The sequence below is a fragment of the Misgurnus anguillicaudatus genome, chromosome 16, assembly GCF_027580225.2.
Source record: "Misgurnus anguillicaudatus chromosome 16, ASM2758022v2, whole genome shotgun sequence".
In the NCBI taxonomy this organism is placed as follows: domain Eukaryota; kingdom Metazoa; phylum Chordata; class Actinopteri; order Cypriniformes; family Cobitidae; genus Misgurnus; species Misgurnus anguillicaudatus.
In genome coordinates this window covers 29,155,841-29,173,910 of record NC_073352.2, presented here as the reverse complement: position 1 = coordinate 29,173,910, position 18,070 = coordinate 29,155,841, and the positions used below count along the sequence as shown (strand labels likewise).

The window sequence follows — 18,070 nt, the reverse complement described above, 5'->3', positions numbered from 1 at the left end:
ATGTTTTTATTAGAAAAAGAATACTGTGGTATTATATCATTTTGTTTGTATGTGTCCTGTCAAGAACAGAAAGATTGTTCGCTTGCTTTTTGAAACGCGTCTCTCCCGTGTATGCACTTTTGAGTGCACTTAAACGTGCGCACACACACAGACAGAGGACAAATTCCAAACGGCGCTTCGGGAAGAAGATGCATCATAAACAATTACTCCACATAAAGTGAAAATGACGTTGTTTTTCAGTGCTTTATTCACCAAATGTATTTTAATGGGCTACAGTATGAGACACATAGCGCAACTCTCTCTCAAGTTTATACATCAAGAGTTCTGATCTTTGAAGGCCATAGGGATAATCACGTTTGATTGGAGTTGGACCGGACACATTCAACTGCATATGCGCCTGTGCGTACAGAAAATTGTTCACTTTAGAGTCTTTTTGTGGTTAAATTATTTAAAATCACTTAAGTGTTAACATTTGCAAGCCTTCAAAATACGTGCAAATGATACATTTTTACCCTATTTAAATTTGGATATTAATCTGTGAATCGCATGCAAGCCGAACTGTGGGTCGTGATCTTTATGGATCACGGATCAACTGCGATCTGTTACACCACTTATTAGTATTAAAAAAACAAACATCTTGAGATACTTGGTAGCCTACAATATTTAACTCTTATGATTGAGCATTAGAGACGGTTGAGTAGGCTACTTGCTGGCAAGCTTCTCATTTCAGAAGTGAACTTCATTGAGTCATATTGCACAGAAATCTTGGGAAAAAAATAACCGTATTAACCGGTTACCATTATTTTAAATAAAAGATTCTGTTCTATTTTTTGAAAGTTTCTGGTTTCATTTCTGTTCCTTGCAAAACATCAAAAGTTTCTGGTTTTCGTTTTTGTTTCATGAACCGGTTCAAAGCCTTGCCTATAACATCAAAGAAATAATATAGGTAACAGGAGCGAACATTAAGATTGACATTCACAGGCATAGCATCAATATTATAAAATATACAGAAAAGAAAATGAAAGCAATAACTTTTGATCTTCACATGGCCTTCAGAAGATCCAGATGATGTCACTTCCTCTTGAAAATGTGACTTGTGGAATATTCCTTAATCTTTAGAGGGCGGGAAATATTGAGTAGAATTGAGTGAAATCCTGGGGACATAACTAAAATGTGCATTTTATCTACAATATTTTGACTTTTTCAATTGTAAAAAATATTTAAAACAAAGATGGGAAATGGGCCCACACAGAAATGCAAAAAAGATATCTAAAGAATTGTATGCTTCATATTAAAAATTTTAGAGACAGAAATAGGGAGGATAAAAATGCTGTTTTTGTGTTCTTTGTTTTAAAGGTGCAGTGTGTAAATTTTAGTGACATCTAGTGGTGAGGTGCTGGTGAATTCCAACTAATGGCTCAGTCCACTCCTTCCCCCTCGTTTTTTAATCACATAGAGAAGCTACGGTAGCTGCCACCGGACAAACATGTCATCGGAGACAACTTAGTAAAAACACTTTGTCCATTAAGGGTTTCTGTAGAAACATGGCGGCACAAAATGGCGACTTCCATGTAAGGGGACCCTCAGTATATGTAGATAAAAACCTCTCATTCTAAGGTAATAAACACATAACAGTTCATTATGAAAGGTTTTTATACACCACTGATAATATAGTTTTGTCTAATATTTTGCATTTCTGTCAAGAGATCCTTCTAAAAATTACACATTTCACCTTTAAATTATATTTGTTTTGCTTGTGTTTTCAAAATATGTGTTTGTTGCGTCATGTGAACCATGTGTTTTGTCAAAATAAGTGCCTGCTACACACACGTCAAAACCGTTTATGATAAAAGAGACGTTCACGTTCACAAAATACACGCAAGACACTCCCTTAACAGTAAACTTTGATTACGCATGAGATTATGCAAGTATCTGGCAACGCAAGCGTCTTTTTTATAATAAACCCTTAAGACGCATCTGCAGCAGGCACTTATTTTGACAAGACACATGATGCACATAGGTTCACTCGACGCGCCAAACACATACCTTGAAATCACAAACCACACACATGACGGGCTACATACATGTTGGGATGAACTTCGCCCTCGAAAAAAGAAGTCACCGGCTGCCACAGGCAAAAAAATCATAGACTTGGACTAAAGGAGAAACACGAGAGACCACTAAAGGTTAATTTCAAACAAAACAGGTGTTCATTCAGAACGTGTGGCTCTTCTCCAAACAGACCATTAACAGAATCTCTCAGAAGTGTATCACAGAAATACACCTGCAGGCGGTTGAGACACAAACTGCTTTATTTCCTACTGTATGATTGTGATGTGCACTGTTCGCAGAGACACCAAACACACACAACAAGATGCTTAATTTGCGTGCTGATTTAATTTACTATGCTTATGTGAATTTTCAAAATATTGGTCAACATTGAGACCATATAAATACAACTGTGGCAACAGGTGTGATGAGTGAAATTATGTGAACAGCACAGATTTAATGTGTGGATAATAATCATAGTTTACCCGATCTTACAATATATGTCTTTTGTGTGTGCTTCCTTTATAGGTAAATATTGCCCACAACAACCTTTGCTTTAAAAGAGAAAGGGTAAATACGTGTAATTGTTTAATTAATAGTTTAATGAACAGACAAGCTTACAATTCTATAATGATAAGTTCACTTATAGACTGTAATGAAAGGTCAACATTTCTAAATGAACTGAATCTTTTCATGGGCAAATATGAATTGAAAGTAAAAAAATCATAAGTGTACACACAAACCAACCATCAATAATTAACCAACCCTGAACCTGAAAAAAAAGTGTGACAAGTAGCCCAGTCCTCCAACATATGGACAGACATACAAAGCAAGCCCAGCTTTGACCTCCAATGGTGCTTTATTAAAATGATGATTAAATCTGTTTCAAGGCTAAAACATTGAAGCTTAATTAGATCTAGGCCTGGTTTTACAGACAATGCTTAACTGAAGCCAGGACTTAGAAAATAAAATACGTTACTGATTCTGTATCTTGAGACAAATCAACGACACTTGCATATTTTAAGATCTGTCAGTACAGTTTTTTTAGTTGAGACAGCTCAAACATGTGTCTTAGTCTAGGACTAGTTTTAAGTCTTATCTGTGAAACCAGGGGGTAAAGTTAAAACAACATGAATATTATCTTAGTTTTGTAGTGACTGGTTCACACATGCGCAGTAGCTGCAGTGATAATGATTCACGGGCTCTCTGACCATCTGCCTTCTCTGGTGGTAACTCTGCTCATAAGCTGACCTGACTATCATCAGAAGCGAGCGAGCGTCCCCACACCCCTGCGAGAGACACATCCACCTTTCCCGAAATAACCAGCGCATCAGCAGGTGTGAGGGACATCAGGTCTCGTGCTGTTTAGATGAGTATGAGTGTGAATTACTGTGATTATCATATTATGATCCTTATTATCACAGCCAGTTTCAGCAGGAAGTTTATTGCAAAAAGAGAAGAAGCCCTAAACACTTAGAGAGAGAGAGACACAGACATGTCTTCATGCAATATTGTTTGAATTTATATGTATTTATTTACTTATTTATTGATTTTTTAATATAATCATTATTTTGTTCTTTGCTCATGTAATGGCAGTATACAAATAAATCAATTGATCATTGTACTGAATTTGAAGATATTAAAGGGATAGTTCTCCCAAAAATGAAAATTCTGTCACTTCCAAAGTAGGAAAAATAGACCTACTAAGTGAATAGGGTTCAAGAACAATTGGATGACAAACATTCCTCAAAATATCTTCCTTCGTGTTTATCAGAACAAAGAAATCTAAACAGGTTTGTAACAACATGAGAGTAAGTAAATGATAACAAAATATTAATTTTGGGGTGAACTATCCCTTTAAATACAACCATGTTAAATTTCAGAATCTGTGTGATGGCGCCCTCTTATGGTGGCAGCGAGTATACAACCAACTGCTTATGCAGTCACCTTATATACAAGAAATTATACATTTCTCAACCATTTTGAATTAAAATATTTGTAAAATATTTGATAATTAAATAAAATTATATATATATATAATCTTTTTTTAAAAAGAATAAACAAACATTTCTGCAAGTCCCACCGTCAAAACTAAACACGACTACATTTCCCGAAACCCCTTCGAATTTAAATTTAGCGCATTTCCGCTTACGCGTCAACAGACGTATCAGAATGACGTAATGACGTAGCGCATGGCATTTAGCGGTCCGAACGTTATGCTAGATAAAGGTCTAAAACTAATAAACTATATTTTTTTATTATTTCATTATTACAATTAATGTATAAATTATTGTCGATACTGCTGCTGAAGTGACCCACGTTTTTACATTATAACTTTTCATTGCGTCAGGGTCAGTAGTATGGACCAATAGCTGATTGTATTTGCATTCCAGGCACTATTTTGCATTGTGTAATTTATGTCTTCGTAAAGACTTAACACATTCAGAGATTTGAATGCGAATCTATGGGAGATTCGGTTCTGACCAATAATAACAAACATCTGTAACGTTGCCACAAAGGAAACAGAAACAATTAGTAAACCACTTAAGAATCAAAAACATGTCTGTTTTAAAAACAAGGATTTATAATGCTCTTTTCCGGTTTCTCAGAGAAATTACTTTGATTAACAAATTAATATAAGTTAGTCCATTCCCTATCAGCTCTTCATTTCGAGTCCAGTAGGTGGCAGTACCTTTCAACAGGTTTGCCAACCACCATACAACGCTTACAGAAGAAGAACAAAAACAATCGGGGCTCATCCGTCGCCATGCACGTAACTAGGAAGTGAAGGTCCGAAGCGCCTCCTACCACGTGTATCCGCAGGAACCGGTGGCGGCGTGACGCGGGTGGAACAGACAGGACCGGAGGAAACCGGCGGATCGGAGAACAGAGAGAAAGAGAGAGAGAGGTATTTAACGTGACTTACTGTGTTTCGTGTTATTGTGGGGTTTTAAGTACGATCTGCGGTTTTACGTCGATATACTTCGATATCAAAAGAGTTGCCTTTAAGTATACTTTGACATTTACAATGATGTTTACATAGTACTACATGATCCTTCGAAAAATATTCGAGTTCGTGTCTAAAATACCGTGGTAAATTCGTGGTACTTTTGATAGTTTTTGTTACTGGGGAGCTACATGGCGGCGTTGGGCCTTCTGTTAAGTCACCGATTACAGGCGCGTTTCCGATACTGGCGGGTCGCGCTTGCCTGGCCGGTGGAACAGACACGCGGGGAGTTTCAGGCCAGTCCTGGTTTTAATCGCAGCTCTCTTCTGTGTTTCAGGATTAAATATGTCGGATGATCAGAACGCGTCGGACAGAAATGTGGAGATATGGAAGATCAAGAAACTCATCAAGAGCCTTGAAGCGGCGAGAGGGTAAGAGTGCGCGTGCGTGTCTGTCTGTATGTATGTATGTATGTATGTTTCTCTGTCTGTGTGCCTGTATATCTGTGTGTAACGTATGTGTTATTTTGAGTGTGTATGCTTATGTATGATTATGTCTGTATTTATATATGTGTGCGTGCATGCTTGCGTCTTTGTGTTTTTTGTGTGTGTGTGTGTGTGTATGTGTGTGTGACTGTGTCCTGTAGGCTTAGCTTTGTGTACTATGCTTGTTGTGCGCTCTTGTTAAAGGTAAATGTTAAATGCACCCTCATTTGTAAGTCGCTTTGGACAAAGCAGTAGGGGGAGGAAAATATCAATAGCCTGGTATGAAAACAATGAAAGTTTAAGTGTGTGTGTGTGTGTGTGTGTGTGTGTGTGTGTGTGTGTGTGTGTGTGTGTGTGTGTGTGTGTGTGTGTGTGTTTTGTTTGTTTGTCTGTTCAAGTGAGAAGGACAGGTGTGTGTTTGTGGCTTATGAATGGTTTTGGTTCATAATACAGAGATCATCAGATGATGAGACAAAATTGTTTACAGCACATAGTGAAACATGTATATATTTATAATCAAACACTTAAATGCATGATTATTAGCATTAATGCCCAAGTACACAATCAGTAACATTATGCAAATATAAAATAATAATAATAATAATAATAGTGGCTTAACAGGAAAACCTGCAATGCTGTAAGTAAATGGCAGCAGAAGTATTATTGTAGTTTACACACATAACCACGTGACACAGAGTTTAATCAGATCCATTACAGCGTCTGTTGATTTTGCTCTTTACGTTGCACAATCGTGCAGCTAGTATAGATTTGCATCTAACAATGTTTTACCTGCCCTGGACGCTTTACAGTTCAGCTATAATAACACCAAATTATACTGCAACCTGTAGTTATTAGCTCTTACCTGTAATGTGTCACACTTTAGCACATCTTTTGTGGTGCACATGTAATGCACACTAGAGATGTAACGATTACTGGTTTAATGGTTAATCGCGATAAAAATGTCAAATGGTTAGTATTACCGCTAGGGGTGGGCCGATCCAATACTTGAAATCGTGTATCGGCCCGATCCAGACCTTTTTGCTGGATTGGGTATCGGACTAACAGGGCCGATCCAAATCCGATACTGTGTGTTACACGTGGTTGTTACTGTCATGGTATAGAAAAGTCAGACACATAAAAGCATCATAAACATTTTTATACACTATATTCAAAGTCTTCCTAATATATTAGACAGCTTTATGCGAAAAACAAATATATGAAGATATTTAATGTCACAAAAACTTATATTTAAGAACACTTACACTCTTTTAAGTTGTATCTCATTATAAATGAGTTTTTTACACTTGAAAATATATTCTCATAATTTTGTTGGTGTATACGCACATGTATACACTAACAAAATTATGAGAATATATTTTATATATATATATATGTATATTTTTTTACTTTCACACAATTCTAAATGGATCATGAAATAAACATGGATCGGGTAGGTATCGTCCGGTTATCAGAATTCATGTATCGAAATCAGGACTATATGGAAAAGTGGTATCAACACACCCCTAAGCCTGTCGTGGTAATGACTATATTGACTTTTTGCACGATAAGTAAACATGACCTCAGCACTTTTTTTGGAAGGTGATATTTTGCTTTGGTGTTTACATGTGTGTTTGTTTGCATAAAAATGAATGTCATTTGCATTTTAGCCAATCGCGATTGCCTTCTGTTTCGATTAGAGTGACACACGCCGCTCAGGGTACACGTGACACACACACTGAGAGAGAGAGAGAGAGAGAGAGATAGTGGACAGTGACAGGCGAAAAGAGCATTACTCAAGCTGAAATTTTGTGGTTTTCTGGTGAATACATACAGTTTGAAACAATAAATCATACGAAAGTCTGATTATTTGACAGTGAGTTATTTTTGTATGAAGGCTAAATACAAATAAAAAATGAACATCAATTTATTTATACCATTTTTACTTGAGTAAATATTATATAGTTTTGTAGGAGGAGGCTTCATAGACTTCATTTGTTTAGAAGTTTGTATGTACAGACATTCGTTTTGGGCATTCTTTGCAGTTTATCCCAAGGCTTTGGATACGGATTTATACCGTATCGAACGAAATTTAGAAGTACACCGTCAATAAAAATGTGGCCATATCGTCCAGCCCTACCCCTTATTATCACATAATTTTTTTAAATTACTGTTTAACTTTGCCAGTATCACAGCTGGAAAACCCCTGTCCAGCATCAACCAATTTAAGCAATAACACATTTGTTCCCATCTGCTCTCAGGTGTTTGTAATGACAGTGCTTCACTGACTGAATTTAAATCCAAAAAATGTTCACATTTTAGGGAAATCTAGTACTGACGCATGTTCACTAACTTAATATTTCTTGAGACAGATCCATCTTTTCTATTCATTTTCCATTAAATGATGTGATCTGATGAGTTGTTTCTTTTGTGATTGTTTTAAGCGCAGGTGTTGTGCAGCTCTCTCCTGGGTCATTCAGTACACCGATTTCTCACAACATGCGCAAACACGTGACTTGCTGATTTGTCCTGTTTATTATAATGAAAATCTGATTTACTCACTTCTGTTTTATCTGAACTAGATGAACATTTACCTCATGACCCCAAATATGCCATGATTAATTTTATTTATTTTATGTTTATGCGAACAAAAGTGCAGTTACATGTAAAATCAATTTTAAATTTTGTTTCCATAAGTACTTTTTTGACATTTCTAGAAATTGTTAACAAACCACGACAGTATTGATAACCCTGGTGATTTTGGTCACTCTAACCGTGACGTAAAATGCACACTAAAGGCGATCGCACACCGGATGTGCAGCGTTGCGTCTAGGATAACTCGGGGTTTCGTACACCAGAAGTGCACAATAAATAGCACGAGCGGAGCGTATTCAGATAGCGTCTACTTCAAAATGCTAAGTATTTGTTAGCAGCCAATGTTAATCATTAATGATTTGGTACAAATATGATGTTATTTTAATGTTAAACTATGTGAGTGGGGCTCTTTGGCCCGACAGGGATTTTAGCAAACTTCCTGAGTCGTAGCTGGGCGCCGCGGACAGGCGCCACCTGTCGGCGCCGGTGTGCATATACTCATAGAAAACAATGTGTTTGTTTTGTTTTTTTGCGCTGAGCTGCGCGACCTGTGTGCTACCCCTAAAGCCCGGGATACACTCAGGGCTCGAAATTGCGACCATTTTGGTCGCATATGCGACCGAAATTTAATCTGTGCGACCTTAAAATATATTTGGGAGCATTTGTGCGACTGCCCATTTTGTTGTGACGCGAGTTGATTGTGATCCTGCGTGCTGGCGCTGTCCCAGGTTCAGTGTTCTCTCCAACGATACATAACCAATCAAATTTCACCATTAAGTTCTTGCGTTTAATGAAGACTGCAGATTGGCTAATATGAGCGTCAGTCATTCCTTGTTGCCGTGGAGCGCGGAAATGTGAAAAGACGAACGCGTTGCGAGCATGACGAGAGCGAGCCGATTACAGCCAAGGTTATTACTGTATTTTATGACGACGATCCGGATTCAAATGTAACTCCACCACCGGAAAATACGAGTTGACGTTAAACCTTTCAGAGAGAGTGGCTTAAAGATTTCGAGTGTCTCCGCAATGAAAATGTAACTTACTGTGTTTACTGTAAATCCTGTAAAACGGCGTTAATGGCGGAATCAAAACATTTTAAGCGCCAGACGTACCTTGCTTAAACATGGCGAAAGTGCCAAAAACACAAGACGTGTCATGACAAATGTGTTTATTATTGATGGAGACACCGACCTCCTGTCTGTCAAAGTGTGTTTGATGGTGTATGTGCGCATGCGCTGGTGAATGGACATTCGACAAACATCCTTGTGGTCCATGTTCATGTTGTTGTGGAATACGACAATGCTGATGGTATGTTTTTATTGTATTTTTTAAAACATTGCCTATTTAGTAGTAAAAGCATCCTGGTAATGCAGTTATCAATACCAATATATATTAGCCTTCTATATTAGGGTCACTTTTGTAATGTCACAATTAATCAGTGTTTTACGTGTTTGCTAGATTTTCTATGTAATCTTAATCATGTTACCTGTAATTGTTAAATTATTATTGCTGCTATACTATTTCAACAGCATTGGGTATTAATTTAGGAATTTATGCAGCAAAAAATAAAATAAAATAGAAGACCAACTTTTAAATGCTGGCCATAGGATGTGTAAAGCCCGGTGGTGGTGTTTTATTTTTAATAAAATAAATCTATTAACATTTACATTGTAGTTGTGGTGCTTTTAAATTTTTGGATAAATGCGCCTAAATTTTTGCTGGTGCTCCTAACTCTTTAAAGTTGGGAGCACCAGTGCTACCAAATAAAAAAGTTAATTTTGAGCCCTGTACACTGCACGATTATTGGCTGTCCCAGAAGAAAGATTGCCATCGTGAAACAATCGTCACGATTTCTGTGATCGTGGCTCTCCATCGGTGGTCCTATGTCGTACAATGAGAAAGGTTAAAAGACGGCCGTTTTCCCGGTCTTGCGTCCAAAGATAGCCTACTATAGTTTTCTGACAGTGTCAGAAATTCGGCATGATCACTGCATAGTGTGTTTGCTGCTACGACCTGCGCGCCGGTATTTGTTTACCACGAGCGCATGCTGGTGACGTTGCGCAACGTGTGACGCTGCCGCCGAAGCTTCCGTGTCATCCTCGTACAGTCTACATGCCTCTCGTACCCGAGTTTAAACAATACATGATCTTATAAGAGGACAAAAATCGTGCAGTGTATTCCGGGCTTTAAAGGAATAGTCTACTCATTTTCAGTATTAAAATATGTTGTTGCCTTGGCTGGGAGTTGTTGATGCATCCCTCTATCATCTGTGTGCGTGCGCGTGGGCGCTGGAGCGCGCTGCGACGCTTCGATGGCGTTTGGCTTGGCCCCATTCATTCAATGGTACCAATCAGAGATAAAGTTGGAAGTGCAAACACATCAACGTTTTTCCTGTTTGGGACGAGTGGTTGTACCAGCAAGTTTGGTGGTACAGAGTAGAAGCGTGGCGCTTTTCTGGGCGGATTTAGAGGAGGAACTGTGTTTTGTGGTGTAATAGCACTTTTGGGAGTACTTCGACTCGGCGCAGTAACACCCTCCCTCTCCCATTATGAGAGGGAGAAGGGGAGCGGACTTTTCAGGCGAGTCGAAGTACTCCCAAAAGTGCTATTACGCCATAAAATATAGTTCCTCTTTTAAATCCGCTTAGAAAAGCGCTACATTTTATTTTGTACCACCAAACTTGCTCGTATAACTACTCGTCTTAAATAGAAAAAACATTGATGTGTTTGGTCACTTCTAACTTTATCTCTGATTGGTAGCATTGAATGAATGGGGCTAAGCTAAATGCCATCGAAGCGTCGCAGGGCGCCCCAGCGCCTACGCGCACGCACACAGACGACAGAGGGATGCATCAACAATTCTTAGTTAAGGTAATAACATATTTTAATATTGAAAATGAGTAGACTATTCCTTTAAGAGTGGCTCACATTATCCCAACCAAACCGCGCCCGAGCCTGTTTGACCTCCAAAGCCTAGTTCGATTGACTAGTGTGAACACACTGTACCCTGCCTGGATGTGTTTCGATTAATCGCATGCTGGCCGGCTTGTAGATGTGGGCTCGGGCGCGGTTCATTTGGGCTCAGGCGTGGAACGTGCAGTGTGATCGCAAACCGCGCCAGAGCTCAGTTCAAAAGGAGAGGGGTCAATTGTGCGACAACTCGCCTCCATCTGCCTTCGTAAAAACCTTCTGATGCACGCAGCAGGGTTACGTGAATGTCTGAGCCGCACACATAACAGACACATCAAATAAGCAATGATTTTGTGTCATTGCACACCAAACGACTCGGAATAAAAAAACACAGACTTAACATTACGATGGGTTCCAGTGTTAAGAGAGCGCTTTACTTCAGTTTTTATCAAAACATTTGCTTCCTAATGACAAAAGCGCGCCCGGGCTCGGATCGGTCAAAGTACAATGTGAGTGCGTGCTTCTGGGGGAGTAAAGGGGGGGTGACAATCATGCTCGGGCACGGTTTGGTTTGATTAGGTTAGGTATAATGTGCGCCCTAACATGCCTAAGGGAACCGACCGCCATAGGCGTACACTTGCCAGTTAAAGATATTGATCGTGGACGCAGGTTCGTGTACGTTACGCACCGCCCCTGAAGGAGCAGCATGTGCTTGTTTTCCTCGGTGCACATTATAATGTAACGCATGTGTTTTATATTAATAATGAACTGGTTCAGTGTCACAACAGTGCAGACCTTCATTGAAGGGTAACCGCACAAACAGGTTTAATGCCATGCTGACTTATTAACCAACATTATTATTGAGTCCCATATTAGAGGTTAAAGCTCTCTGACCTTGATGCTTTGTGTGTCTAAGTTACTGTGTGTAAATAAACGTGAGCGCTCAGTGTTTTGGCACCAGCGTGACCCTTATGTAAAGTTTAGTACAGGTGAAATAAACAGTGTGTTTGACACAGTCTCTGTGTGTTTTATACTAAACAAAAGTGTATTACTTTCTTGTAAATGCACAACATTAACACGAAATTGTCACAAGAATCCGCTCTGAAAGTGAGTCAGATAATGCATCACTCTGATGGTAGTGAATATTTTTTACTGATTTTTTTTAAACGCATTGTTTATGGATCAGACGACACAGATGTTACAGTCTAACAGTATAAAGATGTGTGTTTAATGTCTTTACATCATTTAATAGTACCTGCCGTCTCATCACATTCAAGTAAGGCTGCACGATCAATCAAAATAAGATCCCAATCTTATTTCTTATTCCTAAATTATAACGATTCGTATGTCTATTAAGCCTTTGACAGAAATCATTCCAGAACACTGATTCATTGTGCTTTTACCGATGCGTGTTTAAAGCGAATGATGCTAACGTTGACGCGTTCATTGTGTTTTGCTTTCACCGTTGCGCAAGTGGTGCGTTCATATTGGCTGCGTGTGTCGTGGCTGTCTGTATACTGCAAATACAAGTAGTTCGCTTTACGTTATTTGCGAACTGTGTTAAAACTCAACTAAGGAAGCCTCTTTAAAATGCTCATTTAACTATTGCTTTGTTTTAAAGAAAAAATGTAAGGTAAATAAAAACTACTCTCTACCAAAAGGGATTTATTGTGCATTTTCCCTTACATTTCCAGTTTAAAAAGTATTTTCAACTGCGCAGTATCAATATTTCTTTCTGCAGTTTATATCCAAAATATTTAAATTATAACAGGAAGTACTGGGAACATAGTTTACAGTTTACATATAAACACTAATGTCTACGCTCGAGGACAATCACCTTCTTTTATTGAGTAATAAAGCATATATTTATTAGTGAGACATTTATTAGTGAAAATTCTGATCTTTATTTGAAACTAAAAAGATTGTGATTCTCATTTTTTTCCTCAGAATCATGCAGCCCTACAGTCAAATCAGACTCAAACTAAAATCTGTGTGTGAGTCTAAAAATGAGATTTAAGAGCTCTGTGTGATAATCCCTCTTTTTCAAACACTATTTGTCAAGTGACCTCTCTCTCTCTCTCTCCCGCTCTCTTTGTCTTTCAGTAATGGGACCAGTATGATCTCTCTCATCATTCCTCCTAAAGATCAAATCTCCAGGGTGGCAAAGATGTTGGCGGATGAGTTTGGTACAGCATCTAACATCAAGAGTCGAGTGAACAGGCTGTCGGTTTTGGGTGCCATCACCTCTGTACAGCAGAGGCTCAAGCTCTATAACAAAGGTGTGTGGATGTTTGGACTTTTAAGGAAAATACAATGAAGTGCTATATGTACACACCGTAAGATGATGCGTGCTTATGAACCACACATGCAGCTTTAAAGGAATAGTCCATTTTCTTAAAATAAAAATCCAGATCATTTACTCAAGCACCATGTCATCCAAAATGTTGATGTCTTTCTTTGTTCAGTCGAGAAAAAAATAGTTTTTTGAGGAAAACATTGCAGGATTTTTCTCATTTTAATGGACTTTAATGGACACCAACAATTAATACTTAACTCAACACTTAACAGTGTTTTTCAACAGAGTTTCAAAGGACTATAAACAATCCCAAACAAGGCATAAGTGTCTTATCTAGCAAAACGATTGTCATTTTTGACAAAATTAACAAATATACACTTTTAAACCACAATTTCTAGTCTACATCCGGTCCTGAAAGCGTCAGCGTGACCTCAAGCAATACGTCATGACGTCAAGAGGTCGCTGAGGACGAACGCGAAACTACGCCCCAGTGTTTACATGTGTGTTGAAAGAGGACCGTTCCTACGTTGTTGTATGTGGAATGATACTAATTAATGTCTTTGTGTCAGTTTATTGTTTAAAATGGTCCCCAAATGTGCGTTTTATATATGTAACACGTGACCTCCCTAGGTCACTACGCATTTACGTTAGGTCGCGCTGGACCGGATCTAGACGAGAAATTGTGGTTTAAAAGTGTATATTTGTTATTTTTATATCGTTTCGCTAGATAAGACCCTTATGCCTCGTTTGGGATTGTTTGTAGTCCTTTGAAGCTCTGTTGAAAAGAACTGTTGAGTGTTGAGTTAAGTATTAATTGTTGGTAGGGATGCTCCGATCGATCGGCCAGAGATCGGTATCGGCCAATAACGGCATTAAATGACTCGATCGGTCCTCGTTAAATTTGCCGATCTCGTGAACCGATCTTTCTGTTTACTTTTGTCATCATATGGCTCCTCAATGCGGCTGCAGTTAGAGACCATTTTTACGCAGTGAGAGCATTTTTATAACCGGTGGCTCATGAGCGACGTGCAGATTTCTCTCTTTGCCTTTACAGAGATATGTGTATTTTCTATGAGGACGCGGTCTGGTCCTAACAGATCCCCATCAAACAGCGTATACAACACATATCTATCGCGGACAATTGCATCCTCATGTCAAAAGTTTATTATTTGCATGCGTTTTAAAGTTTTGAGCGTTTAAACTTAAATTTTCCTCACAGCTGCTCTCGTCTGCATACACCCGCCGCGCGCACACACAGCAGCCTGTCATCAGTGCACGTGAACAGAGCGATCTCTGTCAAGTCTTAAAGCTACAGTAACCTAATTCATCTCTCAATAAAATCACTCTCTGCTCTTCACTAAAGAACTGTTGTACTTCATACGAATGCGTGTATATTTAATTCAACCAGTAAAGACTGTGAAGTGTTTTATTTTCATTAGATTTTACAGACATAAGGCTTTTTAAAGGCATATTAAATTTCTCTTTGCAGAAGAAATATTTGTTGTGCTTATTTATTTGATTCTCTATTAAAACAATAATAAACATAATTACTGCAAGTAATATAACAAAGGCAACATCTGTGTATTACTTTATCTAGAAAACATGTTAACAGTTACAGTCATCAAAGAGCTTGCATATCAGCTTGAACAAATCGGTGATCGGTATCGGCCTGCAAAAATCCTGATCGGAGCATCCCTAATTGTTGGTGTCTATTAAAGTCCATTAAAATGAGAAAAATCCTGCAAGAAAATGGACTATTCCTTTAAGGTAAAAAGTCTGCTTTAATATGGAACAAAAGTATAAAGGTGCCCTGTGTAACTTTTTTAGGAGGATCTCTTGACAGCAATGCAATATAGTATACATGATCGTATTTTTAGTGGTGTTGAAGACCTAAAATAATGAACCTTTTTTTTTTCGCGGTTCCCTGGAAGTCGCCATTTTGTGCCGCCATGTAGCCCTAAACGGCCAAGTGCCCCACAGAGCGCATTTTGTCACTAAGTTGTGTCAGATGATGACGTGTTGGTTCTTTGGCAGCTATTGTAGCTTCTCTATGCGTTTCGAAAGGGAGGGGTGAGTGGTCGACTGAAGGGCCGGGTATACTTTTTTCTGCATCCGCCTCGCACGCATGCGTCAGCACACCTTTCCAAGTGTACTCATTGCGACTAGGTGCGGATGGCCATATTCAACACGTATCACAATACATTGATTTCTTATTCAAATTATTACTCTCCCAGGCTTTCAGGGCAGAACTGATTCGTGACATTTACAGTACATTAAAAAATTAGGATAGATGAAGAAAAAAGCAGATCCACCATTGCAAACAATTTTCAGGACAAACAAGAAGAAAACTATTATGATGACAAACATGCTCCACAGCTTTCTGTTCTTGGAAGAAGTGAAAATTAAAGAAGAAAATACGATAATTTGTGTGCAAATGATGTCTATTGCGTTTGTGTAATTTGTTTGTAGTGTATTGTCCTGTCTCAATATTTTCACGGGCATACGCTGTCATACGCTGACTTTCCGCGCAATCTCAAATTTTAGGCAGCACGCGGACGATGCACGCGAACCCTCCTGATGAGGAAAATGACGTCATGTGGATGTCCCTAGTATACCTTCGGCTTGAGCCGTTGGTTGCATGCGCACTCACTGTTAGATGCCGCTAAAATTTACACACATGGCACCTTTAACACTTGCATATACTGCCGACTATTGTATAGTATCTTTTGTGTTTTTTGGTTTTTACATTTAGTGTGTCTCAAATTGTAGTATGCTGAAATGAGTATCCTAAAATACCTGTATGGTCTAATGTTTCTGGTAAAAAGTGCAGATTGATGCACACTGATTTTACCCACAATTCATTGTTAAAGGGAGGAGTTTGTTGATGCTATACTAAATTAAATAAATCAAATAAGTAATACTTTATTACTTTTATTATTTAGTTTAATTTATTACTAAATTAAACTGAGTTATAAACATATTACATATTAAATAATAAAGCAAAGTTGTATTTTGGTGTTTTTTTTATTTTTTATGATTACTTTCCCATAACAAAACAGTATGTACTTTAAGAGCATTGTTTATGTAGGTGATATGAAGCAATTATGTGAAGTACAACATTTTAGCTAACACGTGTTGAACTATTGGTCTCTCTTGTGTCTTGCAGTGCCCCCTAATGGTTTAGTGGTTTACTGCGGTACCATAGTAACAGACGAAGGGAAAGAAAAGAAAGTGAACATCGATTTTGAACCCTTCAAACCCATCAACACGTCTCTGTATCTGTGTGACAACAAGTTCCACACAGAGGTGAAACCCCAATCCAAATCAATCCAAGTGTTTTGAAGCGTACAGTGGGTTTTACACATGCTCAATAATCGTCTTCTCTCTCTCTCTCTCTCTCTCTCACACACACACACTTTCTTTAGGCTCTCACAGCATTATTATCAGACGACAGTAAGTTTGGATTTATCGTTATTGATGGAAGTGGAGCTCTGTTTGGGACTCTGCAGGGCAACACCCGAGAAGTGATGCACAAATTTACTGTGGATCTTCCCAAAAAACACGGTACACACACACACACACTCACACACTGCTGTAGGTTTGTGCAACATGAAGAGTTCAGATACAAAACCCTCAAAGTGCATGCAATATTGACATTTTTGGCAAAAATCTCCACCGACTTGAATTCCGACGTTTGTGCTCTATCGTTCATCCAAATCTTCCTCTGTGCACTTTGAGGACTTCGATGCTTAACAGATTCTGCATATAAAGCAGTATTTCTGAATAGCCTGATGCCAGGATAATATCATTCTCATTTTTAACGTTTAGCAGCTTTTGCATATGAGCTCTTCATATTTTTAACGTTCATGATTAGTTTGATATGATATTAATAGCGTGAATTTATTTATTTTAACTCAGTCCCCGCAAGCCTTTTTTTTTTTAATTTGCCGGCCAGCATTTTTTGTGATTTTCACAAAAGTTTCACAAATTACCTTTTGTAGAAATTTTCTTCTACAAATGAAGAGTTTGGTTCCAAAACGCGATAAACGCCATTTTTGAAAAAAATTTGTTACTGCCAAAATCAGTATTATATCAGGTCAGTAGTTAAAAGTAAATTCTTAATTTTACGCAAAATCCAATATCCGCCGTGTTATTCTGTCATCTTCTCTCCCTTTTCTCCCAAATTGCGATAAACGCCACTCCTCCTTTTTTACAGAACGCAATAAATCCACTCCAGAAATTGCAGCCCACCATTCCACACAATGTAAACAAACATGGCGGCGCGCTGAGTACATGGAATCCTAGTTTTCCTCATCTACTTTGTACTTCGTGATCAACAAACAAAACAAAATAATACTTTAATTGCATTGATAAACCTGTGATGTTTTTCTGTGACGGGAAAGAAACGTAAGCTATCAACATCTAATAATTTACTCGGGAGACGGTCGCTTGTTCTCCCGACAGCATCAAGTTTCTGTCATGATAACACATTGACCCCAGGAGATCTTATGAAAAAATTTACATTATTTTACTCAGTCAACGAAAATCGAGCAGGACCAAAACATTTTACAGCTGATCGCTGTGAAAAATGCTAAGCGACGATGTTAAGTATAACCGCAGCAATGACAGTGATCTTAATATGACAAAGTAAGTGTTTTTATTAATGCCATTCATGTTTATTTTTTTAATCAGTGTGTACAACTAGTCATCTAAATGAATATAACATGGCAAAGATGAATGCACATTTGATTGAATAGATTTCTAGCATTTGGAAAAAAAACTGTCATGGATT

The 18,070-nt window shown here is 38.3% G+C and overlaps 1 protein-coding gene across 2 annotated transcripts in view; it reads left to right on the top strand.

The window, feature by feature from the left end:
- The window catches only part of etf1a (eukaryotic translation termination factor 1a), a 112,398-nt gene that overhangs the window by 89,355 nt on the left and 4,973 nt on the right, over window positions 1-18,070 (top strand). The window contains exons 1-5 of one of the 2 annotated variants that reach the window (XM_055177307.2): window positions 4,800-4,957; window positions 5,334-5,427; window positions 13,086-13,261; window positions 16,445-16,584; window positions 16,704-16,842. In XM_055177307.2, the coding sequence (XP_055033282.1) occupies window positions 5,342-5,427; window positions 13,086-13,261; window positions 16,445-16,584; window positions 16,704-16,842 (541 nt within the window). In that variant the 5' untranslated portion in view covers window positions 4,800-4,957; window positions 5,334-5,341. Of the gene's footprint in view, window positions 1-4,799; window positions 4,958-5,333; window positions 5,428-13,085; window positions 13,262-16,444; window positions 16,585-16,703; window positions 16,843-18,070 lie in introns of those variants that run through there. The other variant, XM_073854484.1, reaches the window with a different exon arrangement.